This window comes from Tamandua tetradactyla, chromosome 13, assembly GCF_023851605.1.
Source record: "Tamandua tetradactyla isolate mTamTet1 chromosome 13, mTamTet1.pri, whole genome shotgun sequence".
Taxonomy (NCBI): domain Eukaryota; kingdom Metazoa; phylum Chordata; class Mammalia; order Pilosa; family Myrmecophagidae; genus Tamandua; species Tamandua tetradactyla.
Genome location: NC_135339.1, coordinates 75,725,809 through 75,750,398, shown reverse-complemented (window position 1 = coordinate 75,750,398; position 24,590 = coordinate 75,725,809). Strand labels below are relative to the sequence as shown.

General features: G+C 36.2%; 1 protein-coding gene across 2 annotated transcripts in view; it reads left to right on the top strand.

Moving 5' to 3' along the window:
- The window catches only part of DCLRE1A (DNA cross-link repair 1A), a 29,919-nt gene extending 18,413 nt beyond the window's left edge, over positions 1–11,506 (top strand). Inside the window, exons 10-11 of one of the 2 annotated variants that reach the window (XM_077126087.1) lie at positions 9,366–9,507; positions 10,514–11,506. In XM_077126087.1, the coding sequence (XP_076982202.1) occupies positions 9,366–9,507; positions 10,514–10,674 (303 nt within the window). In that variant the 3' untranslated portion in view covers positions 10,675–11,506. Of the gene's footprint in view, positions 1–1,600; positions 4,705–9,365; positions 9,508–10,513 lie in introns of those variants that run through there. The other variant, XM_077126088.1, reaches the window with a different exon arrangement.
- Positions 11,507–24,590: the final 13,084 nt, after the last annotated feature.

Below are 24,590 nucleotides of genomic sequence, written 5' to 3'. Positions count from 1 at the left end.
TGTCCTCCAAAAATGAGGGAGAAATTAAAACATTTTCAGACAAAAAAAATCACTGAGAGAATTTATGACCAAGAGACCAGCTCTGCAAGAAATAGTAAAGGGAACACTAGAGACAGATATGAAGACAGAAGAGAGAGGTGTGGAGAAGAGTGTAGAAAGAAAGACTATGAGTAAAGGTAAAAAGAAGGAAAATTAGATATGACATATAAAATCCAGAAGGCAAAATAGTAGAAGAAAGTACTACCCATGCAGTAATAACACTGAATGTTAATGGATTAAACTCTCCAATCAAAAGACATAGTCTGGCAGAATGGACTAAAATACAGGACCCATCTATATGCTGTCTCTACTCAAAGGACATGAGGCCAAGGACACAAATGGACATTTACACACCAATGTTTATAGCAGCATTATTAACAATTACCAAGAGATGGAAACAGCCAAAATGTCCATCAACAGACGAGTGGCTTAACAATTTTGTTGGTTTGTTCAGAGTGATGCCCTGATGAATCCCAGAGTGATTTGATCAGTGAGTGGAAAAGTATTTGCAAAGTCCCCTTCAGGGAATGGTGAGAACGGGGGAAAACTCAACTTCCCCAAGTTGAATTCTTAATATTCTCACAAGCAGTGTGGACAACCAAAGCTATAGGCTGAGTCCCCAGTCTTGAAGTTTGTTCATATGAAACTTAACCCCACAGGGGGTAGGTCAAGCCTACTTAAAATTAAGCCTAAGAGTCACCCCCAAGAGAACCTCTTTTGTTGCTCAGATGTGGCCTCTCTCTCCAGCCAACACAGCAAGCAGACTCACCATCCTGCCCCTGTCTACATGGGACATGACTACCAGGGGTGTGGATCTTCCTGGCAGCGTGGGACAGAAATCCCAGAATAAGCTGAGATTGAGCATCAAGGGATTGAGAAAAACTCTAGAATGAGCTGAGATCCAGCGTCAAGGGATTGAGAAAACCTTCTTGACCTAAAGGGGGAAGAGTGAAATGAGACAAAGTGTCAATGGCTGAGAGATTCCAAACAGAGTCGAGAGGTTATCCTGGAGGTTGTTCTTATGCATTAAGTAGATATCACCTTGTTATCCAAGATGTAAGGGAGAGGCTGGAGGGAACTGCCTGAAAATGTAGAGCTGTGTTCTAGTAGTCATGTTTCTTGATGATGATTGTATAATGATATGGCTTTCACAGTGTGACTGTGATTGCGAAAGCCTTGTGTCTGATGCTCCTTTTATCTACCTTGTCAACAGATGAGAGGAACATATAGAATAAAAGTAAATAATAGGGGGAACAAATGTTAAAATAGATTTAGTTTGAAATGCTAGTGATCAATGAAAGGGATCAGTAAGGGGTATGGCCTGTAAAAGTTTTTTTTCTGTTTGTTATATTTTTCTGTTGTCTTTTTATTTCTTTTTCTGAATTGATGCTAATGTTCTGGGAAATGATCATGATGATGAATATGCAACTATGTGATGATATTGTGAATTGCTGAGTGTATGTGTTGGGAATGTTTGTTTCTTGTAATTTTTTTTAATTAATAAAAAATTGAAAAAAAAACTTTTTCAGTTCATAATTCATAATCACTGCCCCTGTTTTAGGGTCATGGGAGAATAAAAAAAAAGAAGAAGAAGAAGAAAAAGGGCAAAAATACAGGATTTAACTGTCCACTTGGAAGACCTGGAGAAAGAACAGCAAACTAACCCCAAAGCAAGCAAGAGGAAAGAAATAACAAAGATCAGAGCAGAAATAAATGAAATTGAGAACATGAAACAATTGAGAAAATCAGTAAAACCAGAAGTTGGTTCTATGAGAAAATCAATAAGATTGATGGGCCCTTAGCAAGATTGACAAAAAGAGGAAGAGAGAGGATGTAAATAAATAAGATCAGAAATGGAAGAGGAGACATAACCACTGACCCCACAGAAATAAAGGTGGTAATAACAGGATATTATGAACAACTTTATGCAAATAAATACAACAATTTAGATGAAATGGACAACTTCCTAGAAGGACATGAACAACCAACTTTGACTCAAGAAGAAATAGATGACCTCAACAAACCAATCACAAGTAAAGAAATTGAATCAGTCATTCAAAAGCTTCCCAAAAAGAAAAGTCCAGGACCAGACGGCTTCACATGTGAATTCTACCAGAGAGAATTAGTACCAATCCTGCTCAAACTCTTCAAAAAAAATTGAAGTGGAGAGAAAGCTACCTAATTCATTCTATGAAGCCAACATCACCCTCATACCAAAACCAGGCAAAGATATTACAAAAAAAGAAAACTGCAGATGAATCTCTCTAATGAATATAGATGCAAAATTCCTCAACAAAATTCTAGCAAATCGAATCCAGTGACGCATTAAAAGAATTATCCATCATGACCAAGTAGGATTCATCCCAGGTATGCAAGAATGGTTCAACATAAGAAAATCAATTAATGTAATACACCATATCAACAAATCAAAGCAGAAAAATCACATGATCATCTCAATTGATGCAGAGAAGGCATTTGACAAAATTCAACATCCTTTCCTGTTGAAGACACTTCAAAGGATAGGAATACAAGGGAATTTCCTTAAAATGATAAAGGGAATATATGAAAAACCCACAGCTAATATCGTCCTCAATGGGGAAAAACTGAAAACTTTCCCCCTAAGATCAGGAACAAGACAAGGATGTCCATTATCACCACTGTTATTCAACATTGTGTTGGGAGTTCTAGCCAGAGCAATTAGACAAGAAAAAGAAATACAAGGCATCAAAATTGGAAAGGAAGAAGTAAAACTATCACTGTTTGCAGATGATATGATACTATATATCAAAAACCCTGAAAAATCCACAGCAAAACTACTAGAGCTAATAAACGAGTACAGCGAAGTGGCAGGTTACAAGATCAACATTCAAAAATCTGTAGTGTTTCTATACACTAGTAATGAACAATCTGAGGGGGAATCAAGAAACGAATTCCATTTACAATTGCAACTAAAAGAGTAAAATACTTAGGAATAAATTTAACTAAGGAGACAAAAGACCTATACAAAGAAAACTACAAGAAACTGTTAAAAGAAATCACAGAAGACCTAAATAGATGGAAGGGCATACCGTGTTCATGGATTGGAAGACTAAATATAGTTAAGATGTCAATTCTACCTAAATTGATTTACAGATTTAATGCAGTACCAATCAAAATCCCAACAACGTACTTTTCAGAAATAGAAAAACCAATAAGCAAATTTATCTGGAAGGGCAGGGTGCCCCGAATTGCTAAAAGTTTTTTTGAGGGAAAAAAAACGAAGCTGTAGGTCTCACGCTGCCTGACTTTAAGGCATATTATGAAGCCATAGTGGTCAAAACAGCATGGTACTGGCATAAAGATAGATATATTGATGAATGGAATCGAATAGAGTGTTCATATATAGACCCTCTCATCAATGGACATTTGATCTTTGATAAGGCAGTCAAGCCAACTCACTTGGGACAGAACAATCTCTTCAATAAATGGTGCCTAGAGAACTGGATATCCATATGCAAAAGAATGAAAGAGGACCCGTATCTCACACCCTATACAAAAGTTAACTCAAAATGGATCAAAGATCTAAACATCAGGTCTAAGACCATAAAACAGAGGAAAATGTAGGGAAATATCTTATAAATCTTATAATTGGAGGCGGTTTTATAGACCTTATGCCTAAAGCAAGAGCACTGAAGAAAGAAAGAAAGAAATGGGAACTCCTCAAAAACACTTCTATGTATCAAAGAACTTCATCAAGAAAGTAAAAAGACAGCCTACACAATGGGAGACAATATTTGGAAACGATGTATCAGATAAAGGTCTAGTATCCAGAATTTATAAAAAGATTGTTCAACTCAATAACAAAAAGACAGCCAACCCAATTACAAAATGGGAAAAAGACTTGAACAGACAACTCTCAGAAGAGGAAATATAAATGGCCAAAAGGCACATGAAGAGATGCTCAATGTCCCTGGCCATTAGAGAAATGCAAATCAAAGCCACAATGAGATATCATCTCACACCCACCAGAATGGCCATTATCAACAAAACAGAAAATGACAAGTGCTGGAGAGGATGTGGAGAAAGAGGCACACTTATTCACTGTTGGTGGGAATGTCAAATGGTGCAACCACTGTGGAAGGCAGTTTGGTGGTTCCTCAAAAAGCTGAATATAGAATTGCCATATGACCCAACAATACATTGCTAGGTATCTACTCAGAGGACATAAGGGCAAAGACACAAACAGACATTTGCACACCAATGTTTATAGCAGCATTATTTACAATTGCAAGGAGATGGAAACAGCCAAAATGTCCCTCAGCAGACGAGTGGCTAAACAAACTGGTATATACATATGATGGAATATTATGCAGCTTTAAGACAGAATAAACTTATGAAGTATGTAACAACATGTATGGACCTTGAGAACATTATGCTGCGTGAGACTAGCCAAAAACTAAAGGACAAATACTGGATGGTCTCATTGATATGAACTGACATTAGTGAATAAACTTGGAATATTTTGTTCATAACAGAGACCATCAGGAGATAGAAATAGGGTAAGATATTGGGTAATTGGAGCTGAAGGGATACAGACTGTGCAACAGGACTGGATACACAAACTCAGAAATGGATAGCACAATACTACCTAACTGTAATATAACTATGTTAAAATACTGAAGCTGCATGTGAGAATGATAGAGGGAGGAGGGCTGGGGATATATTGAAATCAGAAAGAAAGATAGATGTTTAAGATTGAGATGGTATAATCTAGGAATGCCTAGAGTGTATAATAATAGTGAAATGTACAAGGTACAATTTTAAATATGTTTTTGCATGAGGAAGAACAAAGAAATGTCATTATTGCAGGGTACTGAAAATAGATGGTAATTAATATTTTAAAATGTCACCTGTGTGAGACTAAAGCAAAAAATGTTTATTTGTTACAAAATTTATATTTTGACTAGTGTGTTTCCTAATATAATTTATGTAGATAGTTTGATTGAACGCCATAAGTACTTGGAATCTCAGGTAGGACATGAGATTTTGTTGGTTTGTCCAGAGTGATGCCCTGATGAATCCCAGAGTGATTCGATCAGTGAGTGGAAAAGTCTGCAAAGCCCCCTTCGGGGAGTGGTGAGAACGGGAAGAAATTCAACTTCCCCAGGTTGAATTCTTGATATTCTCACAAACAGTGTGGACATCCAAAGGTATAGGCGGAGCCCCCAGTCTTGGGGTTTGTTCATATGAAGTTTAACCCCAGAAAGGATAGGTCAAGTCTACTTAAAATTTAGGCCTAAGAGTCACCCCCAAGAGAGCCTCTTTTGTTGCTCAGATGTGGCCCCACTCTCCAGCCAACAGAACGAGCAGTCTCACCACCCTACCCCTCTCTACGTGGGACATGAATCCCAGGGGTGTGGACCTTCCTGGCAACGTGGGACAGAGATCTTGGAATGAACTGAGACTCAGCATCAAGGGATTGAGAAAATCCCTAGAATGAGCTGAGACTTAGCAACAAGGGATTGAGAAAACCATCTTGACCAAAAGGGGGAAGAGGGAAATGAGACAAAGTGTCAGTGGCTGAGAGATTCCAAACAGTCAAGAGGTTATCCTGGAGGTTATTCTTATGCATCAAGTAGATATCATCTTGTTATTCAAGATGTAATGGAGAGGCTGGAGGGAACTGCCTGAAAATGTAGAGCTGTGTTCCAGTAGCCATGTTTCTTGATGATCATTGAACAATGATACAGCTTTCACAATGAGACTCTGTGAATGTGAAAACCTTTTGTCTGATGCTCCTTTTAGCTACTATATCAACAGAAGAGTAGAACAAATGGAATAAAAATAAATAATAGGGGGAACAAATGTTAAAATAAATTTAGTTTGAAGTGCTAGTGATCAATGAAGGCAAGGGGTAAGGGGTATGATAGGTATAATCTTTTTTTTTCTTCCTGTGTTCGTTTTATTTCTTTTTCTATTGTCTTTTTGTTTCCTTTTCTGAATTAATGCAAATGTTTTAAGAAATGATGAATATGCAACTAGGTGATGATATTGTGAATTACTGATTATGTTGTTTTATTTTGTTTCTTATTTTTTTAATTAATAAATAAATTTTTAAAAATTGGGAGATATGCAGTTTGTGTGGGAGTCTCACAAAATGTAGATTAATCATAAGAGTGGACATTGATATCTTGAAGAGACTGGCATATTTTTATTTCCTCTAACTTAATTCCTATTTGAATAAATTATCCATTTAGGATAATGTGGGATAGGATGCAGGAGTCATGGGTACTGTGGAAAGAAAAGGATAGAACTTTCAAAAGTGCCATATGCTACAGAGAGGCCAAATAAAGAAAGACAATTTGGCAATTAGAACATCTTTGGTGACCTGTACAAGAACTGTTTCAGTGAATTGATGAATACGAAAGCCAGGTTGCAAAGGACTAAGGAATGAATGAGGAGATATTTCTACAAAGATGTACAAATGGCCAGTAAGCACATGACAAGATGCTCAATATCATTAGCCATCAGAGAAATGCAAACCAAAACCACAATGAGATACCGCTTCATACCCACTAAGATGGCTGAAATAAAAAAGACAGATAATAGGTGTTGGTAAGGATATAAGAACTTGGAACCCTCACTCATTGCTGGTAGGGTTGAAAAACTGGTAGTTCCTCAAAAAATCAAACACGGAGTAATCATAATGACCCAGCATTTCCACTCAAAAACTTGCTTATGAATGTTCACAGCAGCATTATTCATAATAGCCCCAAAATGGAATCAACCCAAAATGTCCATCAACTGAAGAATGGACAAGCAAAATTTCATTTATCCATACAGTGGAATGTTATTTGGTTATAAAAAAGGGAATGCTACAGTATGGGTGAACTTTGAAAACATACGAAGTAAAAGAAACCAGACATGAAAGAAAGCATATTATATGTCTCCATTTATATGACATCGAGAATGCGTCAAGCTATAGAGACAAAAAGTAGATTATTGGTTGTCAGGGACCTGGGGAAAGAGGTAATGCAGAGTGACTGCTAATGCGTATGGATTTCTATTTTGGGTAATGACATTGTTTTAAAATTAGATAGTGGAAATCTATAAACACAAAAAGTTGTTATACAACTTTGTGAACATACTGAAAACCACTGAATTGCACATTAAAAAAAAGGAGACCAGCAGTTAACAGCTTTGAAGACAAAAAAATAAGAAGAAGAATGAATGGTTTGACAAATGAAGAAATAGACACAGGGAGCATGAGTATGACTGAAGGGGAACCAGATACATGGATGTGCACAAATGGGGTTAATTGGACTGCTTTCAGCCACAAGAGATGAAGATTTTTATATTGTGAGGCAAAGGAGTCCATGGATGGGGGAAATTGAAGATACATGAGAGAAAGGAATAATTGATGAAGTAAGGTTTTTGAAACAGTATCTGAAACACAGGTAGAGGGATCATTAACCATCAACAGAAAGAGACCATGTCTTTCTCTCTAATAATTTCCTCTCAACTTACAACTTTTATAGACTGTTCTTTTCTGACACACTTTGCTTTTGTTAATACAACATATATTTACAAATCCAAATGCATACAAAAATTAATCTTTGAATAACTACAAACTCAAGTTGTAAAAATTCAGATTGGCTTTAATGACACCACAAAATGTTCTTTTGAAATCAACCTTTTGATTTTTTTATTTTGAGGCTCGTGTCCTTGAAAAAAGGAACAATCTGGAGTCAAGTCTGTTTTTACTGGGTTTGTCATCTGTTGTTAGTATTGACTTTAGTAGCCTTTCCCCTTCCTCCATTAAAGTGACTGGGTATTGATAACAATTTTTGAAGATTTGTTATCTTCACAACACAGATGGAGCAGAAGCTGATGCTTACCGGAAGACTGTATTTCAGTTAGTATTTATAGCCAGTTTTACCAGCCAAAAATAGTTCAATTGCATCAAAGCTAATGACTTTTTGTGACAATGTAAACCTATTACAATTTTCAGGGTTTCCATGGCATGCCATTTAGACCCTGTAAATAATACCATTCGTGCTATTTATTTCAATATCCCAAATTCATATGTTTGGTATATAGTTGACTGTCACCTCTGATTTAAGCTTGATTGGCCAAATGTGTTAAAATATTATATATTTTATAGATGATTATTTATATACCAAGTAAACAATTGTAGTAGCAAATGCTGAAAGCATTTTCCTCACAAACTGGTTACCAGTAAACAGAGAGAGGGACAATCATAGACCAGGGATTTTATGTTGTTTAAATCATTTCTAATAAAATTCCTTGTAAGAACAGTTCTCAAATTGTGTTTAATGTAATAAGGGAAGCATATTACTTCCAATAGTTGAAGTACAAAAATGTTTTAAAATTGTTCTAGTTCATGTTTAAAGTATGAAAGGGAGTAAATACCTTGAAAGGACACTACTGTTTAAGTATAGCCATTCTTATACAATTATAACAATCTCTCACCCTATCAATCTTCTGTTGGTATTATGGCATATAAGCATGAAAATATATTTGGTTTGATATTTACCACTGTTAATATTATTATCTCTGCTGTGTGATAATAATGATCTGAATTATAATTAATTTATAAATAATTATATTTGAAGTTGCCTCATCCTACTTTTCTCAGGCTGTTGTTAAGTTTGTTTAACTTCAGATAAGGTAAGGGGAGAAAATTGTACATATTTGTGCTATTTAGATTCAGTTGTCAACTTGGCCAGGTGAAGGCACCTAGTTCTGTTGCTGTGGACATGAGCCAATGGTACGTGAACCTCATTTGTTGTTGATCACATCTGCGGTTGGCTAGGAGGCGTGCCTGCTGCGATGAATGATGTTTGATTTAATTGGCTGGTGCTTAAATGAGAGAGCGCAGCATAGCACAGTCCAAGCAGCTCAGCATACTTCATCACAGCACTCGCAGCTCAGCCCAGGCCTTTGGAGATGCAGAAAGAAATAACCCAGGAAAAGTTGTTGGAACCCGGAGGCCTGGAGAGAAGGCCAGCAGAGACTATCCTGTGCCTTCCCACTTAAAAAGAACCTCAGTTGAAAGTTAGCTGCCTTTCCTCTGAAGAACTGATGAAATAAATCCCCTTTTATTAAAAGCCAATCCATCTCTGGTGTGTCGCGTTCTGGCAGCTAGCAAATTAGAACAATATTTTTCAGTGATTTTATTTTTTTGAAGCACTGTACCAAGTTGTAGCAAGCTAATGCCTGACAAATGAAAACTACCCATGACTGTGCCAATGAAACATTTTTAGTCATTCTGTTTTGTTCCATATAATCAGTTTTTGAATCAATATACTTTTTTTATTTAACAGGGTTTACAGAGTCATTTGAAGAAGTGTGGTGGGAAATACGATCAGATTTTGGCTTTTCGACCTACAGGATGGACACATTCTGACAAGTTAACCAATATGGCAGATATTGTTCCCCAGATCAAAGGAAACATTTCAATATATGGTATAATTATTACATTTTCTCACTTTTAAAGTTAGTAACTACTTTGCATTTTTGAAAAGAGCTATAAAATTTAGAATTGAGAAAAAGAGGCACTAAAGAATCTTTACCAATTCAAGTTTTAAATCTCTCTACGTATTCTAAACCTGTATCTTCATTATGTTGTAAACTGATATGGGATCTTGGTTGTAGTAGACATTGATAATACAGATCACTTGATTATTCATTTGTGTGATCAGTGTTATTGAAAGAAAATTGTAGAACTACTGGAAGGGAACTGTGGTGTTATACTAAAAGCCTAGAGGCTGTGAAACTGAGAAGAGAAAGACTATGGATTAGATGTGGTAAGAATTTTTTCATCTTTTGGGGGAGATTTACCATTCCCCTCACAGGTTAGCTTTTTGTAGTGATGTCTGATGGAAACATTTTGAATTATCACTGCACCAATGACTTACTCTCAGCCTCTGAAGTCCTTAATTCACTCAAAATAGGACCCTCCCTTTTTCTGTAGTATTTAATCTTCAAGAAAGACGATAAAAGGATTTTTAGCATTTTTTTTCCTTTTGCTTATTTTTGTGTGTTCAGGGCTTGGTGATTAAGATCTGCTTACCTGCTTTGGGAATAAAGAGTTTCCTCCTTGTCATTCTTCAAGTTTTAGTCATATTTCTTTAAGAACTTTTCTGAAACCCATAGCTGAACAAAGTGTCTAAAGGAAAGACGTGTCTAAAAGAAGAAAAACTTAACTATAAATAGGAATCTCTAGAAATGCTTGTTAAATATCTACATATAAAAAATAGAATATTCTAATATTTTAAGATTTTACATTATTTTAGTGTTTTAATCCTTATCCATAAAAGATTTCAACATATATTCTTATCAAGAATAAAACACCAGTGAGTTTTGGCAAAAATTCTCTAAACTGCTTTGCTTTTCTTATGTTATTTTGAGTTTGTGCATTTTTTTATTTGTTTGATATTTAGTATATAATACCTTTTCTTTTGTGTGGCAGGAATTCCTTACAGTGAACACAGCAGCTACCTAGAAATGAAACGTTTTGTCCAGTGGCTGAAGCCCCAGAAAATCATTCCTACTGTAAATGTCGGCACGTTGAAAAGTAGGAACACGATGAAGAAATATTTTGAAGAGTGGAAATTGGAAGCCGGATATTGATGTAGTCTTAAAAGGATTCAGAAGTAGTTAAGTAACTTAGGTGTAGCTTTCTAGTAGTTAAATTTTTAGTGAAATGAAATATATGTTGTGTAAGAAACTTCATGAAGGTTGCTCATAAAGCTTGTTTATTCCTTTGCGTTTGACTAACACTCGTGATGCTGAATGCCTCTCAGCATCATCAGTAATAACTAAGACTGGGTCCCCCTTATATCCTTCATTTTTGCCCCTCCCCAGGGGACAGTTGTTTTCTACATTAAGCCTTAGAGGATGAAACAAAGGCATGTCGAGGGACCAAATGATTCATGATAATGAATAAACTAGATCGAAAGCATTATATTTAAGTGATTATGTATCTTTAATATTATTTAATATGGGGCATATTTTATGAGATAAAACTTTTATATGAAATGTGTACTTAAATAAAATCTTAAAATTGTAGCAGTGTCCTTTGGTTTTTAGAATTTGTAACTGTGACATTGATGCATTGTTATAAAATCTCAGTGAAAATAATTCAACGTCTGAGTTTGAAATAGATGATTCAAAGACTCTGCAAGATAATCACCCAATAAAGAATGCAAAAAAGTTTGCATAATGATGTTTATCCGAACTATTTACCCAAGACATCAGATAACTAAAAATTTTTAAAAAGCGAGATTAATATAATTTGTTTATGTATTTTGATTTCTGAAAAATAGATTAAATAGTTGATCCAAAATGAAAAATTTGGGCTAATCTATGTTAAATGTGTTTATGGGGTCCTAATAAGGAAAACAGCATAATGAATATGTTTGCGTGTATGTGCATTCTTGCATAAACTCTAGCAATGCAATGAATTTGGGGATTTCTTAATAAATACCTTCATGTAAATTATTTTCAGTAACCATTTTAGTTACCAGAAGAATGATATTCTCCATGAATTTTATTTTTATTAGCTTAGATTTTACTTTATGTTGGCAAGAGTTGTAAAGATCATGTTTAGAGTAAGAAAGCTTTAAGGAGACATATGGTAAATCCTATTTAATTATGTTCTCCATTGACTTCAATTACAAATTTTAAATATTTTAACGCTTTTGGCTTGATGTTATAAACTTTGTATAAGTTAAATTGAGTTACAATTAGAAAAAAAATCTTTATATAGTGTACAGATGTAGGTATTTTTTAGTGTAGGGGATGTTCATCAAGTCACTTAGTCATTTTTATATTTTATTTTTGAGAAAGTTTTTCCCTAGAATTGTCATTTTTCATTAGTAAAAGGTTTTTCATGAATTTGAATGTTTTTCTTTATAAAGCCAGGCATGTTATTTTAAGAGCAGCCTTATCCTTTTTACTACTGTCCCTATGCAAATACATCTTTCTATGTAAGCATCACCATTTATGGCAGGTTGACATGATTTTGTTTTGCTAGGCTAGCTATAGAACATTCAAAATCTCTTTTAGGGGCCATGCCAAATAGTTTTGTAAATAAGTCACATTTACAACCAAATTTTTCTTGGCTCTGTTGAGAGCTATCTACTAAATTCTTAGTTCCAATCCATAACACTTTGGTAGGTAAAAAAGTTTGTTTTAAAGTGAAATGAAAGGAGAAGAAATCTACCACCAACCCCAAATAGATGGAAGACAGCTCCTGAACATCCTAAAAAAATGTGTAGAGAAGTGTGCTGGTTTGAAATTGTTATATACCCCAGAAAAGCCATGTTTTCTTTCCTAATCCAATCTTGTGGGGCAGACGTATAGTTTAGGGTGAATGCAGATGTTCATAGTGCTTTATTCATAGGAGCTCTAAACTGGAAACAACCCGTATGTCCTGCAATAGGTGAATGGATAAAAAAGTTATGTATATCCCACCATGGAATACTACTCAGCCATAAAAATGAACAATTACTGATAAATATAGTAACTTAGATGGATCTTAATAGAACTATGCTGAGTGAAAAAAAGCTAATCGCAAAATTGACACACATATAAAGGTCATTCTATTTTTATATCATTCTCCTTTTTAAATATTTTTATTGACTACTCTTCACACATATATAGTCCACACATGGTAGACAATCAGTGGCTCACAATATCATCACACAGTTATGTATTCATCACCATGATCATTTTTAGAACATTTGTATTATTCCAGAAAAAGAAAAAACTCATACATCCGATACCTCTTACCCCTCCCTCTCATTGACCACTAGTATGTCAATCTACCCTATTTATTTTACCCCTTATCCCCCCATTATTTATTTGCTTTTATCCATATTTTTTCTACTCATCTGTCCATACCCTGGATAGAAGGAGCATCAGATAAGGTTTTCACAATCACAGTTACCTTGTAAAAGCTATGTTGTTATACAATCATCTTCAAGAATCAAGGCTGCTAGAACACAGCTCAACAGTTTCAGGTACTCCCCTCAAGCCATTCCAATACACTGTAAACTAAAAAGAGATATGTATATGATGCATAAGAAAAACCTCCAGGATAAACACTTGACTCTGAAATCTTTTAGCCGCTGAAATTTTATTTTTTCTCATTTCTCTCTTCCCTCTTTTGGACAAGAAGGTTTTCTTAATCCCATGATGCCAGGTCCCAGCTCATCTCTGGGAATCAGGTCCCACGTTGCCAGGGACATTTTCACCCCTGGGAGTCATGTCCCATGTAGAGGGGAGGGCAGTGAGTTTACCTGCCAAGTTGCCTATGAGAGAAAGGCCACCTTTGAGCAACAAAAGAGGTTCTCTGGGGGTGATTCTTAGGCATAATTTTAAGTAGGCTTAGCCTATTCTTTACAGGAATAAGTTTCATGGGGGCGAGCCGCAAAATCAAGGGCTCAGCTATTGATTTGGTTGTCCCCACTGCTTACAAGACTATCAGTATTTCTCCAAATGGGGAAGTTGAATATTTCCTCCTTTCTCCCCAGTCCCCCTGGGACTTTGCAAATACTTGTTTATTCACTGCCCAAATTACTCAGAAATATGTTGGAGCATCACACTAACCTAGACACATCAACAAGATCTCGCACCTTATTCAAGATTTCATGAATTTATGTTGTTCAGCTATACTGACATGCAAGTTAAATTAGATAATGCGCTACCCGAAATATAAATTTTGCACCAAATAAATATCTCTCCCTTTGATCTCACACAGAAATTGAACTTTTTAACATGTGGACGATATCATCCTGTACGCTGTGTTGTGATCTACCCCAGTCCTATCCAGATCAGCTTCATTCGTATCTGTAGTTGAGGTCTGGTCCCTTTTTCAACTTTTTAAGCAGTTCCTGTATGGGATAGTTCTGACTTTCATAGCTTCAAATCTCTAACTCTGAGTCTCAGTGGTTACATAAATACCCAAAGTTTCTGGGAACAACCAGGTTATATACAATCAGCTCAGTATCTCAGAATTTAGAAATAACATTTACAACTCCTGAATATATGTGACTGCTGTAAGAGCTTACAATCTAGGACCCTTTACAATAGGCCGCAACCTATAACCCATGCTCTTGACTTCAGTTCACCAAGTGTTTATTTTATAATTAGTCCATATGAGAGAGGTATGATAATATTTGTCCTTTTATTCCTGACATTTCATTCAACATATAGCCCTTCAGGTTTATTCACCTAGTTTCATGCCTCACAACTTCATTCCTTCTTGTGGCCTTGTAGGTACACACCACAGTTCCCCCTTCCGTTCCTCAAGTCATTGTACCCTTAGGCCACCTCCATCCATTGTGAATTGTGAACACTGCCGCTATAAACATCAGTGTACAAATGTGCATTCATGTCCCCACACTCAGTTCCTCTTGGTATATACTGAGCAAAGGGGTTGAAGATCATATGACAACCCCATTCCTAGCCTGTGGAACCACCACACTGCCCTCCAAGGGGCTGCACCTCTCAGTTTCCCTACTGACAGTGGATAATAATAAATTCCCTTTTTAAAAGCCATTCATTTCTAGTATATTGCATTCTGGCAGCATTTAACAACCTAATACAAAAAAGAAAAAATAGAATTAGGCCAATATAGGGGAAAATATATCACTTTACTTTTATAATTTTGATCTTTTCAGAAAGCTTCTATGTAGTCTTATCTGATATAATTATGATTACCAGGTACAATGACACTAGACAAGCTGATTTCAAGTTCTCAAGATTTTGATGTAACAGGAAAACCTTTTCCACTTAATATTAATGACTTTTAAATCTAAGGTATTTATCACTTACTCTATTTAATAAGTTATTTAAATATGAAACTTTTCAGGGCAAGTAATTTAAATGGATCCTTTTTTCAGTTAAGGCATTATATTCATGTGGACTAAATACATTCCGAATTTCTTTATTTGGTCCTGAATAGCCATCAGTACTGGAATTAAAGGATTAAGAAAAGTGCCATGGGGGCCTTTAAAGGGTAGGAATTAATTCTATTTAGGTAGATAGAACAAGTGTCCATAGAGCAGTTGACTTTTGATGTGGACCTTAAAAAATTAACACAAATTTTATAAACTGGAGAGCAATCCAGTGGTCGGCAAAGGTGTAGAGATGTGACAAGATAAGGTGTGGATGGGGGTCTTTGGATTATCCTGTGTTGGCACATGAAACTCAGGCTGATAAGGATAGGTTGGGGGAGATGGCAGAGGCCTTCAAAATTTATGCTAAGGTGTTTGGAGGTTATTCTGAAGAAGAGTTCCTGAATGTTTGGGGGGCAGTTAGCGTATATTTATTTTTGTGTTGGAAATGAAGTATAAATGATTTAAATGTACACACTCCACCTGCATACATACATACAAGATATATGTACAATATACATAATTGTAGTTTGATGGAATTAGACCAAGCCTAGAACCTTGAGACGTATCATGAGAGGTTCATGAGGTGGTGAGTTTAAATTCCTTTGAGGAGTTTTACGTTTCCGTAGGGGGCTAGGTAAAATTTAATATATGTAAAACACTTGGATAAACATGTGTGATTTTGTATCTTGGGAAAGGAGAGCCTGGGGTACATTGGAGTTGTATGATCTAGTTAGTGAACTAAAATGCACATGAAACCAATTTAGAAAGACTAAACAGTATATAAACAATTCATGAGTGACCAAAAGTTCATTAATTTAAATGAAACTTGGCTATAAGCGCTGCTCTTCATTTGGGGCTGCATTTTATGGATTCAAATCCCTATAGAACTGTAGTAGATTGCATAGGGATTTAAAAGCACCTAAGAATGTTCTTTACTTTATACCAGATATGGTGGACTTCTTGAAATGAAAAAAGTTTAGTAAAGTAAAAGTGTATTATCTGTTTAAGCTGTTGTTATTTCAGAATGAAAAGCAGGAACTTAAGATCAAAATGGCAGCAAAGCAGTGTCTTAATACACTATTAGATAATGTTATTAAACTTTTATTAAAGTCTGTTTGAAAGAACTGCTATGGACTTCCTGTTGAGGCAATGAACTTTTGATTACACATCACATGGGATAAACAGATAAAATTGTAAATAACTAAAAGCAACAGTGGCTGGAAAAGGAATAAAGCCCAAATAATTTAATTGTCTTCTAGCAATTTTTATATAAAATCAAGGCCAAAACCTTACACCTGATTATTTTGCTTAGATTTAAACAATACATTTTAGATCATTCATTTAATTGAGTTTTCTTGTTTTGTTGAAGCAGTCAAAAATTTTCACTTATCAGTGAATTTTATCCATGACAAGAGTGTTGAACTCTTGTTTTTGTATTTTTAAACAGCTTTATTGAGATACAATTTATATACCATAAAATCTATCCATTTAAAGTGTACAATTCAGTAATTTTTAGTATATTCACAGAGTACATCACCACAATTAATTTTCAAACATTTTTATCACCTCCAAAAAAATGCCTTCCTAATAGCAGTCACTCCCCATTTCTTTCCAACCACCCCATCCCTAGGCAACAACTGATCTACTTTCTGTCTTTATAGATTTACCTTTTCTGGATATTAAATAAAAATGGAATCATACAGTATATGGCTTTTTCACCTAGAATGTTTTTAAAATTCATCCATGTTGGAATATATATCTATCAGCACTTCATTCCTTTTTATGAATGAATAATAATCCATCATATGGCTATGCCAATTTTGTTATCCATCTATCAGTTGGTGGGAATTTAGATTTTTTCCACTTTTTGGCTATTATGAATAATGCTGCTATGAACATTTAGATGAGCACATTTTTTCCACTTTTGGCTATTATGAATAATGCTATGAACATTCAGATGAACACATTTTTACAGTTTTCTTGAATGCAGACCTGAAAGTAGAATTACTGGGTCACATGTTAACTATATGTTTAACACTTAGAAAAACTGCCAAACTGTTTTCCACAGTGGCTGCACTGTCTTACATTCCCATCAACAGTTATGGAGGATTCCAGTTTTTCCACATCCTTGCCAATACTTTCTGGTGGTTATGAAACAGTATCTCACAGTTTTGATTTGCATTTTCCTAATGTCTAATGATGTTGAGAATCTTTTCACAAACTTTCTTTTGAAAGAGAATAATATACAGAAAACTCAATTAAATGAATGATCTAAAATGTGTTGTTTAAATCTAAGCAAAATAATCAGGTGTAAGGTTTTGGCCTTGATTTTGTATAAAAATTGCTAGAAGACAATGATGTTTAATAATGACAAGCCTACAGTTTTGGTCCAATGAAAATAATTTGAATAATTAACAGGATAAATTTAAAATGCCTAGCAGTGTTGTAGTTATCATGAAGTGGTTGTATGTAGTATAGGTAAGACTTACTGCTTCAGATTGCAGGATAGGAACAAAATAAACTTTATTATTAGTTGACATGAAGGACTTCAGATGGGAAGGTTTTAAATATCAGAGTAAACAACACCAGTTGACTTTAAATGAGCAATGTCATTTTAAAAAATTGCCTTCGGTTGGTGTGAATATATAAAGCGTAAATCTTTGTACAGTTTTTAAACTTTTTAAACTGCAGTGTGTTATTAAAGATCTTCTCTGAAAGCTGGATAATGAAATAGTTAAGCTATTTGAGTCCCTTTTAGTCCTAAATCCTATAATTATGTAATTCCTGGTTAATATCAAGTTTTATTTTCAAGTGTATAATAAAAGCATAGTGTTTTAAACAACTCAGCTATTCATATGTCATGAGACTAGATAGTCGGCCAAAGAACTTATCTTTTTGTTTCAAATCTGTTGACTTTTATATAAGAATTCTACATTCATTCCAGGTTGTGTCCTCATAATTTATTCACATGTATTAAAAATTTTAACAAGTTTCTGACAAAGAGCAGGTGTGATAAGTCAGGAGTCATTAGAAGTTCAGCCCAAAGTTCTTGTCATCCTTTGAAGTCATGGACAAGTGGAAAGAAGCAGATGGGTTTGGTTAAATTTCCCTTGCAGTGCCCAATAAATCGTGGGGAAATGTCCTTTGTTACATATCTGCTTCTAGGAGCAGATGACATTTAGGAATGGTGCTTGATGTCAGCAGTGCTAGCCTTTTCAGCTGTTGGATATCATACTGGCTTGGAGCTGTATGCACCCCAGAAAAACATGTTCTTAAACTTAATCTGTTCCTGTGGGAGTGAAGCCATTGTCAATAGAACCTTTTGATGAGGTTACTTTAGTTAGGTCTGGCCCTAGCCAATCAGGATAAATCTTAATTCTATCACTGGAGTCCTTTATAAGTGGAATGACATTCAGACAGATAAAAGCCACAGGAACAGCCTCAGAAGCTGAACATCAACGGAGGAACCCGGAAGAGAAAGGAGAGACCAGGAGATACCACCATGTGCCCTGCCATGTGACAAGCTAAAGATCAAGGACTGCCAGCAGCCAGTCTCAGAAAGCCAAAGACTTCAGGAAGAAAGCATCACCTTTATGATGCCTTGATCTGGACTTTTCCCTAACCTCAAAACCGTGATCCATTAAATTCCCATTGGTTAAGCCAACCTATTGCATGATATTCAGCCAAGCAAACTAAAACAAACATTTACTAATAGCAGCTTGAAAAAAAAAAAACTTTACATGTAGTATATATAGCAAAGTTTATTTGAATCCTCATTGGGTGATTTAGTTTATTCATTAGTTTAAGCATTTATGAATGTTAATTACGTGTAAGACACTGTGCTAGGCTGAGGAGAGAGTTTGGAGCACTTAAGAAAGTCTTGAGGGATGAGGCAGCATTCAGTATGGAATTTAAAATATGAGTACAATTGGGGTACTCATAGAGGAGATAAAAGCCAAGAATGATAATCATATCTAAAAAAAAATTTTCTTCTCAAGAAAGAAGTAGATGGCATTTGTACATCTGGCAAACACTTGTGTCCATTAAAGAAGTTCAGGCAATAAGCTGGACAATTGGAACACAACCAAAAGGACAGAGATCCTTGCCTTTGTAAGATTTACAGGTTAGTGGACTATATAAAGAACTGAACAGGTACGCATAATGCCTCATAGGGAAAATAAAATGATGTGGGCAGAGGCGATGTCTAAGCTGGGAATTGAAAGATGCAAGAGTATATCCTTAGCCAATACAAAAAAAAAGGAGCCTATTTTCAATGCACTCTACAAAATTGAAAGTTATTGTAAAAGGAAAGAATTCATAAGTTAAAATTTTAGTGGAATTTCAAGTAAATTGGCAGATAAATCATACTTTTTTCCTCTCCATCCCAAGATTCATTGACATGGTGGTAAAGACATTAAAAAGAAATAGATGCACAAGCATAAGAAGGAGGAAGTGTATCAGAGAAAATGGGATTTAACAAATGAGTATAGCTGCTGGATCACTATATTAATATTCCTTCTGGCCTCCAGTGTTTTGGAGCAACTGTAAGGAAAAATCTGAGATGGTGGAATGAAAGCCCATGACAAACTCTGGGATCTGTTCTGTCACTACTTGTTGAAATGTACTTTGAAAATTATTGCTTTTTCCTTTCTTTGCTTTGTATATATGTTATATTTTATGATAGAAAAAAAATTTTTTTAAATATGGTAGAGGTGATGTAAGTGGATGAGAGATTTCAGTAAGTTTTTGAAAGACAGAAAAAAGTAAACTGCAGAATAGGTGATTTTGTAGATGATATGTTAGAGAATCTGGGATGAATTGAAGCCATGTTTGTGTGTATATGTGTATATAATTATGCAAGGGAAAACAAAGTATATTTTGACTCAAGGCAAACTAAAAGCCATACAAGAAAGGAAATATACCCTCAAGTATACTACTTGGTCCTACAATGAACAATATTTAAATATGCATGATGATGTAAATCATGATCATTAGTGAGGTAATGCTATTAAGGAATAGAGAAAGGGAAAGATATTAGAGAGACTGGACAAATCAATCCCCTGCTGAAAATTCAGCCATGGCCTCCAGTTGCAATTAGAATAAAAGTAAAATTCCTTACTATACTTTTCAGAACCCACATTGTCTGGTCCCTGACTGCCTCTCTGGTCCCACATCCTCCCTCTCTTCCCTTCTTTAACCACAGTTCAGCAATGCTGGCCTTCTATCTGATTTTTAAGCAATCAGGATCTTTCTCTCCTCTCCTTTACCCTTGATCTTCCTTCTGCTTAAAATGTCCTTTTGGCAGAGAACACTAGTTGGTCCCTGTTCTAGTTTGCTAGCTGTTGGAATGCAATATGCCTGAAACAGAATGGCTTTTTAAAATGGGAATTTAATAAGTTGCTAGTTTACAGTTCTAAGGCTGAGAAAATGTCCCAATTAAAACAAGTCTATAGAAATGTCCAATCTAAGGCATCCAGGGAAAGATACCTTGGTTTAAGAAGGCCAATGAAGTTTACGGTTTCTCTCCCAAGTGAGAAGTCACATGGCGAACACAGTCGCAGTTTCTCTCTCACCTGGAAAGGCACATGGTAAACGTGGTCAGGGTTCCTCTCTCATCTGGAAGCGCACATGGTGAACATGGCATCATCTCCTAGCTTCTTCTCCTGGCTTTCTGTTTGATGAAGCTCCCTGGGAGGCATTTTCCTTCTTCATCTCCAAAGGTCACTGCTTCTCATGGCTATGTGGTTCTGTTCCACTCTCTCTGAATCTCCTTCATTCTCCAAAATATTTCCTCTTTTACAAGACCCCAGAAACTTCTCAAGACCCATCCAAATAGGTGGAGACATGTCACCTAATCCAGCTTAACAACCACTCTTGATTAAATCACATCTCCAGGGAGATGATCTGATTACAGTTTCAAACATACAGTATTGAATAGGGATTATTCCACCTTTATGAAATGGGATTTTGATTAAAACATGGCTTTTCAAGAGTACATACATCCTTTCAAACCAGCACAGTCTCTGATATCCATTCTCTTCTTCCACAGAAATAGAATTTTAGCTCAGTACATGCTGCCCAGAATAGTAAATGCAGTTCAAGTATCCCTTGCAGCTAGGTGTGTTTATGTGACCAAAGGATGTTTATTTTTAAATGTGATTTTTTCCAAAGTGGTATATGCCCAAGTTAAAAAAATCAAGTAGGTTCAAATAAACCAGTGAAATACTATGTCATCATTAAAATGATGTTAGAATAGTGTTTAATGACATGAAAGACTCTCACAATATGAAAGTGAAAGAAATAGGTTGCAAAGCAATATGTTAATATGTAGAGCAGGATCTCATTTTTGTATATGTATGAAGCACATATGCATAAAAAAAGATGTTATGCATATTCAATGCAAATGGAAAATTCCTACTTTAGCTATAAATGAATACTTGATTTTTATTACTACAAACTGTTTTTCCTGATTAGTAAGTGTCGAATGAATATTTAAAGACTTCAGGTTTGAGGAGACACCATTTTGTCATCCTTCACTGGGTTCCTATAAGCCTTGCTCCAGACCTTCCTACTAGCCATTTAACGAGGAGTTTTACCCTTATCCTAAGAGCAGTGAGGAGCCAGTGACGTGTGTTAAGCAGGTGTGGTGTGATTAGATCGGTTTTAGGCAGAGCTCTCTCCCTGTATTATGGAAATGGTTTGGAAAGGCAAGCCTAGAATCAAATGAATGAATTGGGAAGCTGTTGCGGCAATCAAGGCAAGAAAGTGTGGATACGTAAAGTAGGAAAGGAGCAGCAGTTAGAGAGAAGAGGGCTGTTTCATGAACACTAAGAAAGAGCATGAGCAGGATTGGTGAGAGTGAGGAAATGTCCAGGACTCTAAGTTCCAGGAGGGCAGGGACCATCCCAACCTTGTTTACCACTCCAGCCCCAAGGCCTACCTAGTATGTAGTTACGTGTTGATGTTCAGTAAATATCTGTGATCTAAAGAAGAAGACAGGGTCAAGGATGAGGCTCAGAAGTCTGACTGGAACACGTGGGTGAAGCACAGTTCATTCAATGAAGTGGGAACAGGAGGGCCTGCACGGGTAGGGTAGAGGGAGTCCAGTGAATCCAGTTTGCTCATGTTGGATTATGGATGCCTGGTGCTCATTCAAGGGAAGGCCATCAGTGAGCAGTTGGATATCCAGGTCTAGAGTTGGCATGAGAATCATCAAGATAGAGATGGTATGTTTGGTCAGAGAGTGAGCAATATTTCACTGGAAGAGTATATAAGGTAAGAGGAGAACAGAGGACAGAACCCCTGAGGAACTCCCAAATTAAAGGGCAAGGACGCACGGAGGAGAATGAAAAGGAGCGATGAGAGAGGTGGGAGGGGAAAATCAGGTAGTCAGCAGTAAGAAATGCTGACAGCAGAGCATTTAAGCTCAATTCTGGAAAAAGCCTGTTGTATTTAGAACAAAGAGGGTGTTAGTGATGATCACTTGGGGAGTTTTAGAATATACAGGGAAATTGGAAAGTTTAGGAGATTGAATGACTAGCACCTTTTCCTCCATTAGCTTTTTTCCTCCTTTAATTTTAAAGAGTCTCTGAACTTGTACCCAGTGTCACCTTCTTATCAAAGTACCAATGACTAGTTTGGCAGCAGGGGAGTTTTTCCACTTGGTCACATTTGTAATCAGTGCACTATCAGTGAGCTGACAGACACTTGTTTGTGCTGGCTCTGAATGTAGCTCCCTCCAAACCAGTCTTCCAAATGCTTATTTCTCCGGCTTTATGATTACATCTACAGTTCACGTGTGGTTTTTCATTTTTTTTCTAAAGTAAAGATGCCAAAAAAAGTCTAGAGAGGGATAATAGGTTTCATGACATTAGCAATTGTGCTGCCATGATGTCCTTGATTATTGACTGATGTGTGGATTATGCATTTTTCCAAATGTTCTTGGCTGAGAATATTCTTCAGCAAATTATTTCGTGAATATAGCTTTTTCCTCCTCTTCTTTCTTCCCTCAAACTATTTCTCTTTTCATTACAGCTCCATAATGTTATTACTTTGCCTTCACAATTAGCTAGTTGTGTTTCCTGCTTCTACTTGAACAAAATGAAATCTCTGTCATCTTTCCCACCCTGTATTTCATATTTTTCTCTTTGTAAATAACTCTTGGAAGCAATGAGTGATTTGGCAAATAACATAATATCAAAGGCATGATTGCTTTGTGGTAGGGTGTATCATGTTCAAACAAAATGCTTCTAATTCTATACCATCTGTTTTGTCATCAAAACGTTGATTCAAACAGCACTTTACTGCTGAGTGGCAGGCTCATGTATGAGCTATAGATATCAATAGCGAAATCCAGGCCCGAGCTCAGGGCCTGGCACCTAGAAGCTCTTCAGCTAGTCTGTGAATGAGTGAGAGACCTCAGGTAATTACTGATACTGCTAGAGGTTTGAGGGAGAGGATGAGATGAGATTAGACCCCACACTGGAAAGTGCTGGAGATAGCACCATGACAGCCTTCCCCAGATGAGGGGTGGTATCTCAATCATCACAATTCAGGCAGGAACAGAGAAATGATAGATGACAGCTCCTGGGTACCTTTGAAGATGAACATGATTGGGTGAAACACCCTCATCCCACAGTGTGGCTCTTTAGATGATGAAAGCCTTTTGATTGGAAAGGCAACCAACCAAAGCAAGAGGAGAGTTTTGCCAGCTGCAATCTAACAAGGTGAAATTGGTCAAATAAGATGAGAATACAGCACTATTTCATGATAATCGCTGAGAATTACCGCACCATTTCATGATAATCAAAAAATAATTTTTTGATGCCTGCAAAAAGGCATCAGTGCAATCATCACACAACTGGAATTAATTCAGGATGCTTTAAGAAGAGAGCTTGCTTAGGCAGCAGGTGTGGTAGTGAAAGCTTTTGACTTAGTGTCCAGAACTTATAATTTAGGCCTGATTCTGCCACTAATTCTGTGACCTTGGGCAAACTCATTCACCTCCCTGGGGCTCTGTTTTCTCCTCTAGAACAAGAGAGCTAATTGATCTCTAAAGCCGTTCCTCTACAATTCTATGAATCTGTTAGCTCAGTTGCTATATTCTCAGAGTAATTCATGCTTTTCCAGGGCTTGGATATGATGGTATTGTTCAAGCTAATTATCACAATAGATATGGTCTATAATTTGAAAAATGTCAGATGGAAAACATTTTGAGCCAATTTATTCTGTTTATTTTATTTATTATTAGTTATTTAATTAGTCCTATTTCTGGATAAAGGAACTTCCTTCAGCTAGGGTTAGGGTTTTAAGGTAGAATAATGAATAGTAGTTAATAGTGATATTAACTGCAAAATGGCTATATTAATCATAAAATGAGTCTGGGAGCCAATAGCAACAGAACAGCCTGTTGGTAGGTGTTCTAGTTTGCTAGCTGCCAGAATGCAACACACCAGAGACAGATTAGCTTTCAGTAAAAGGGGATTTATTTAGTTTACGTATAGTTCTTCAGAGGAAAGGCAGCTAACTTTCAACTGAGGTTCTTTCTTACGTGGGAAGGCACAGGGCGATCTCTGCTGGCCTTCCCTCCAGGCCCCTGGGTTCCAACAACTTTCCATGGGATGATTCCTTTCTGCATCTCCA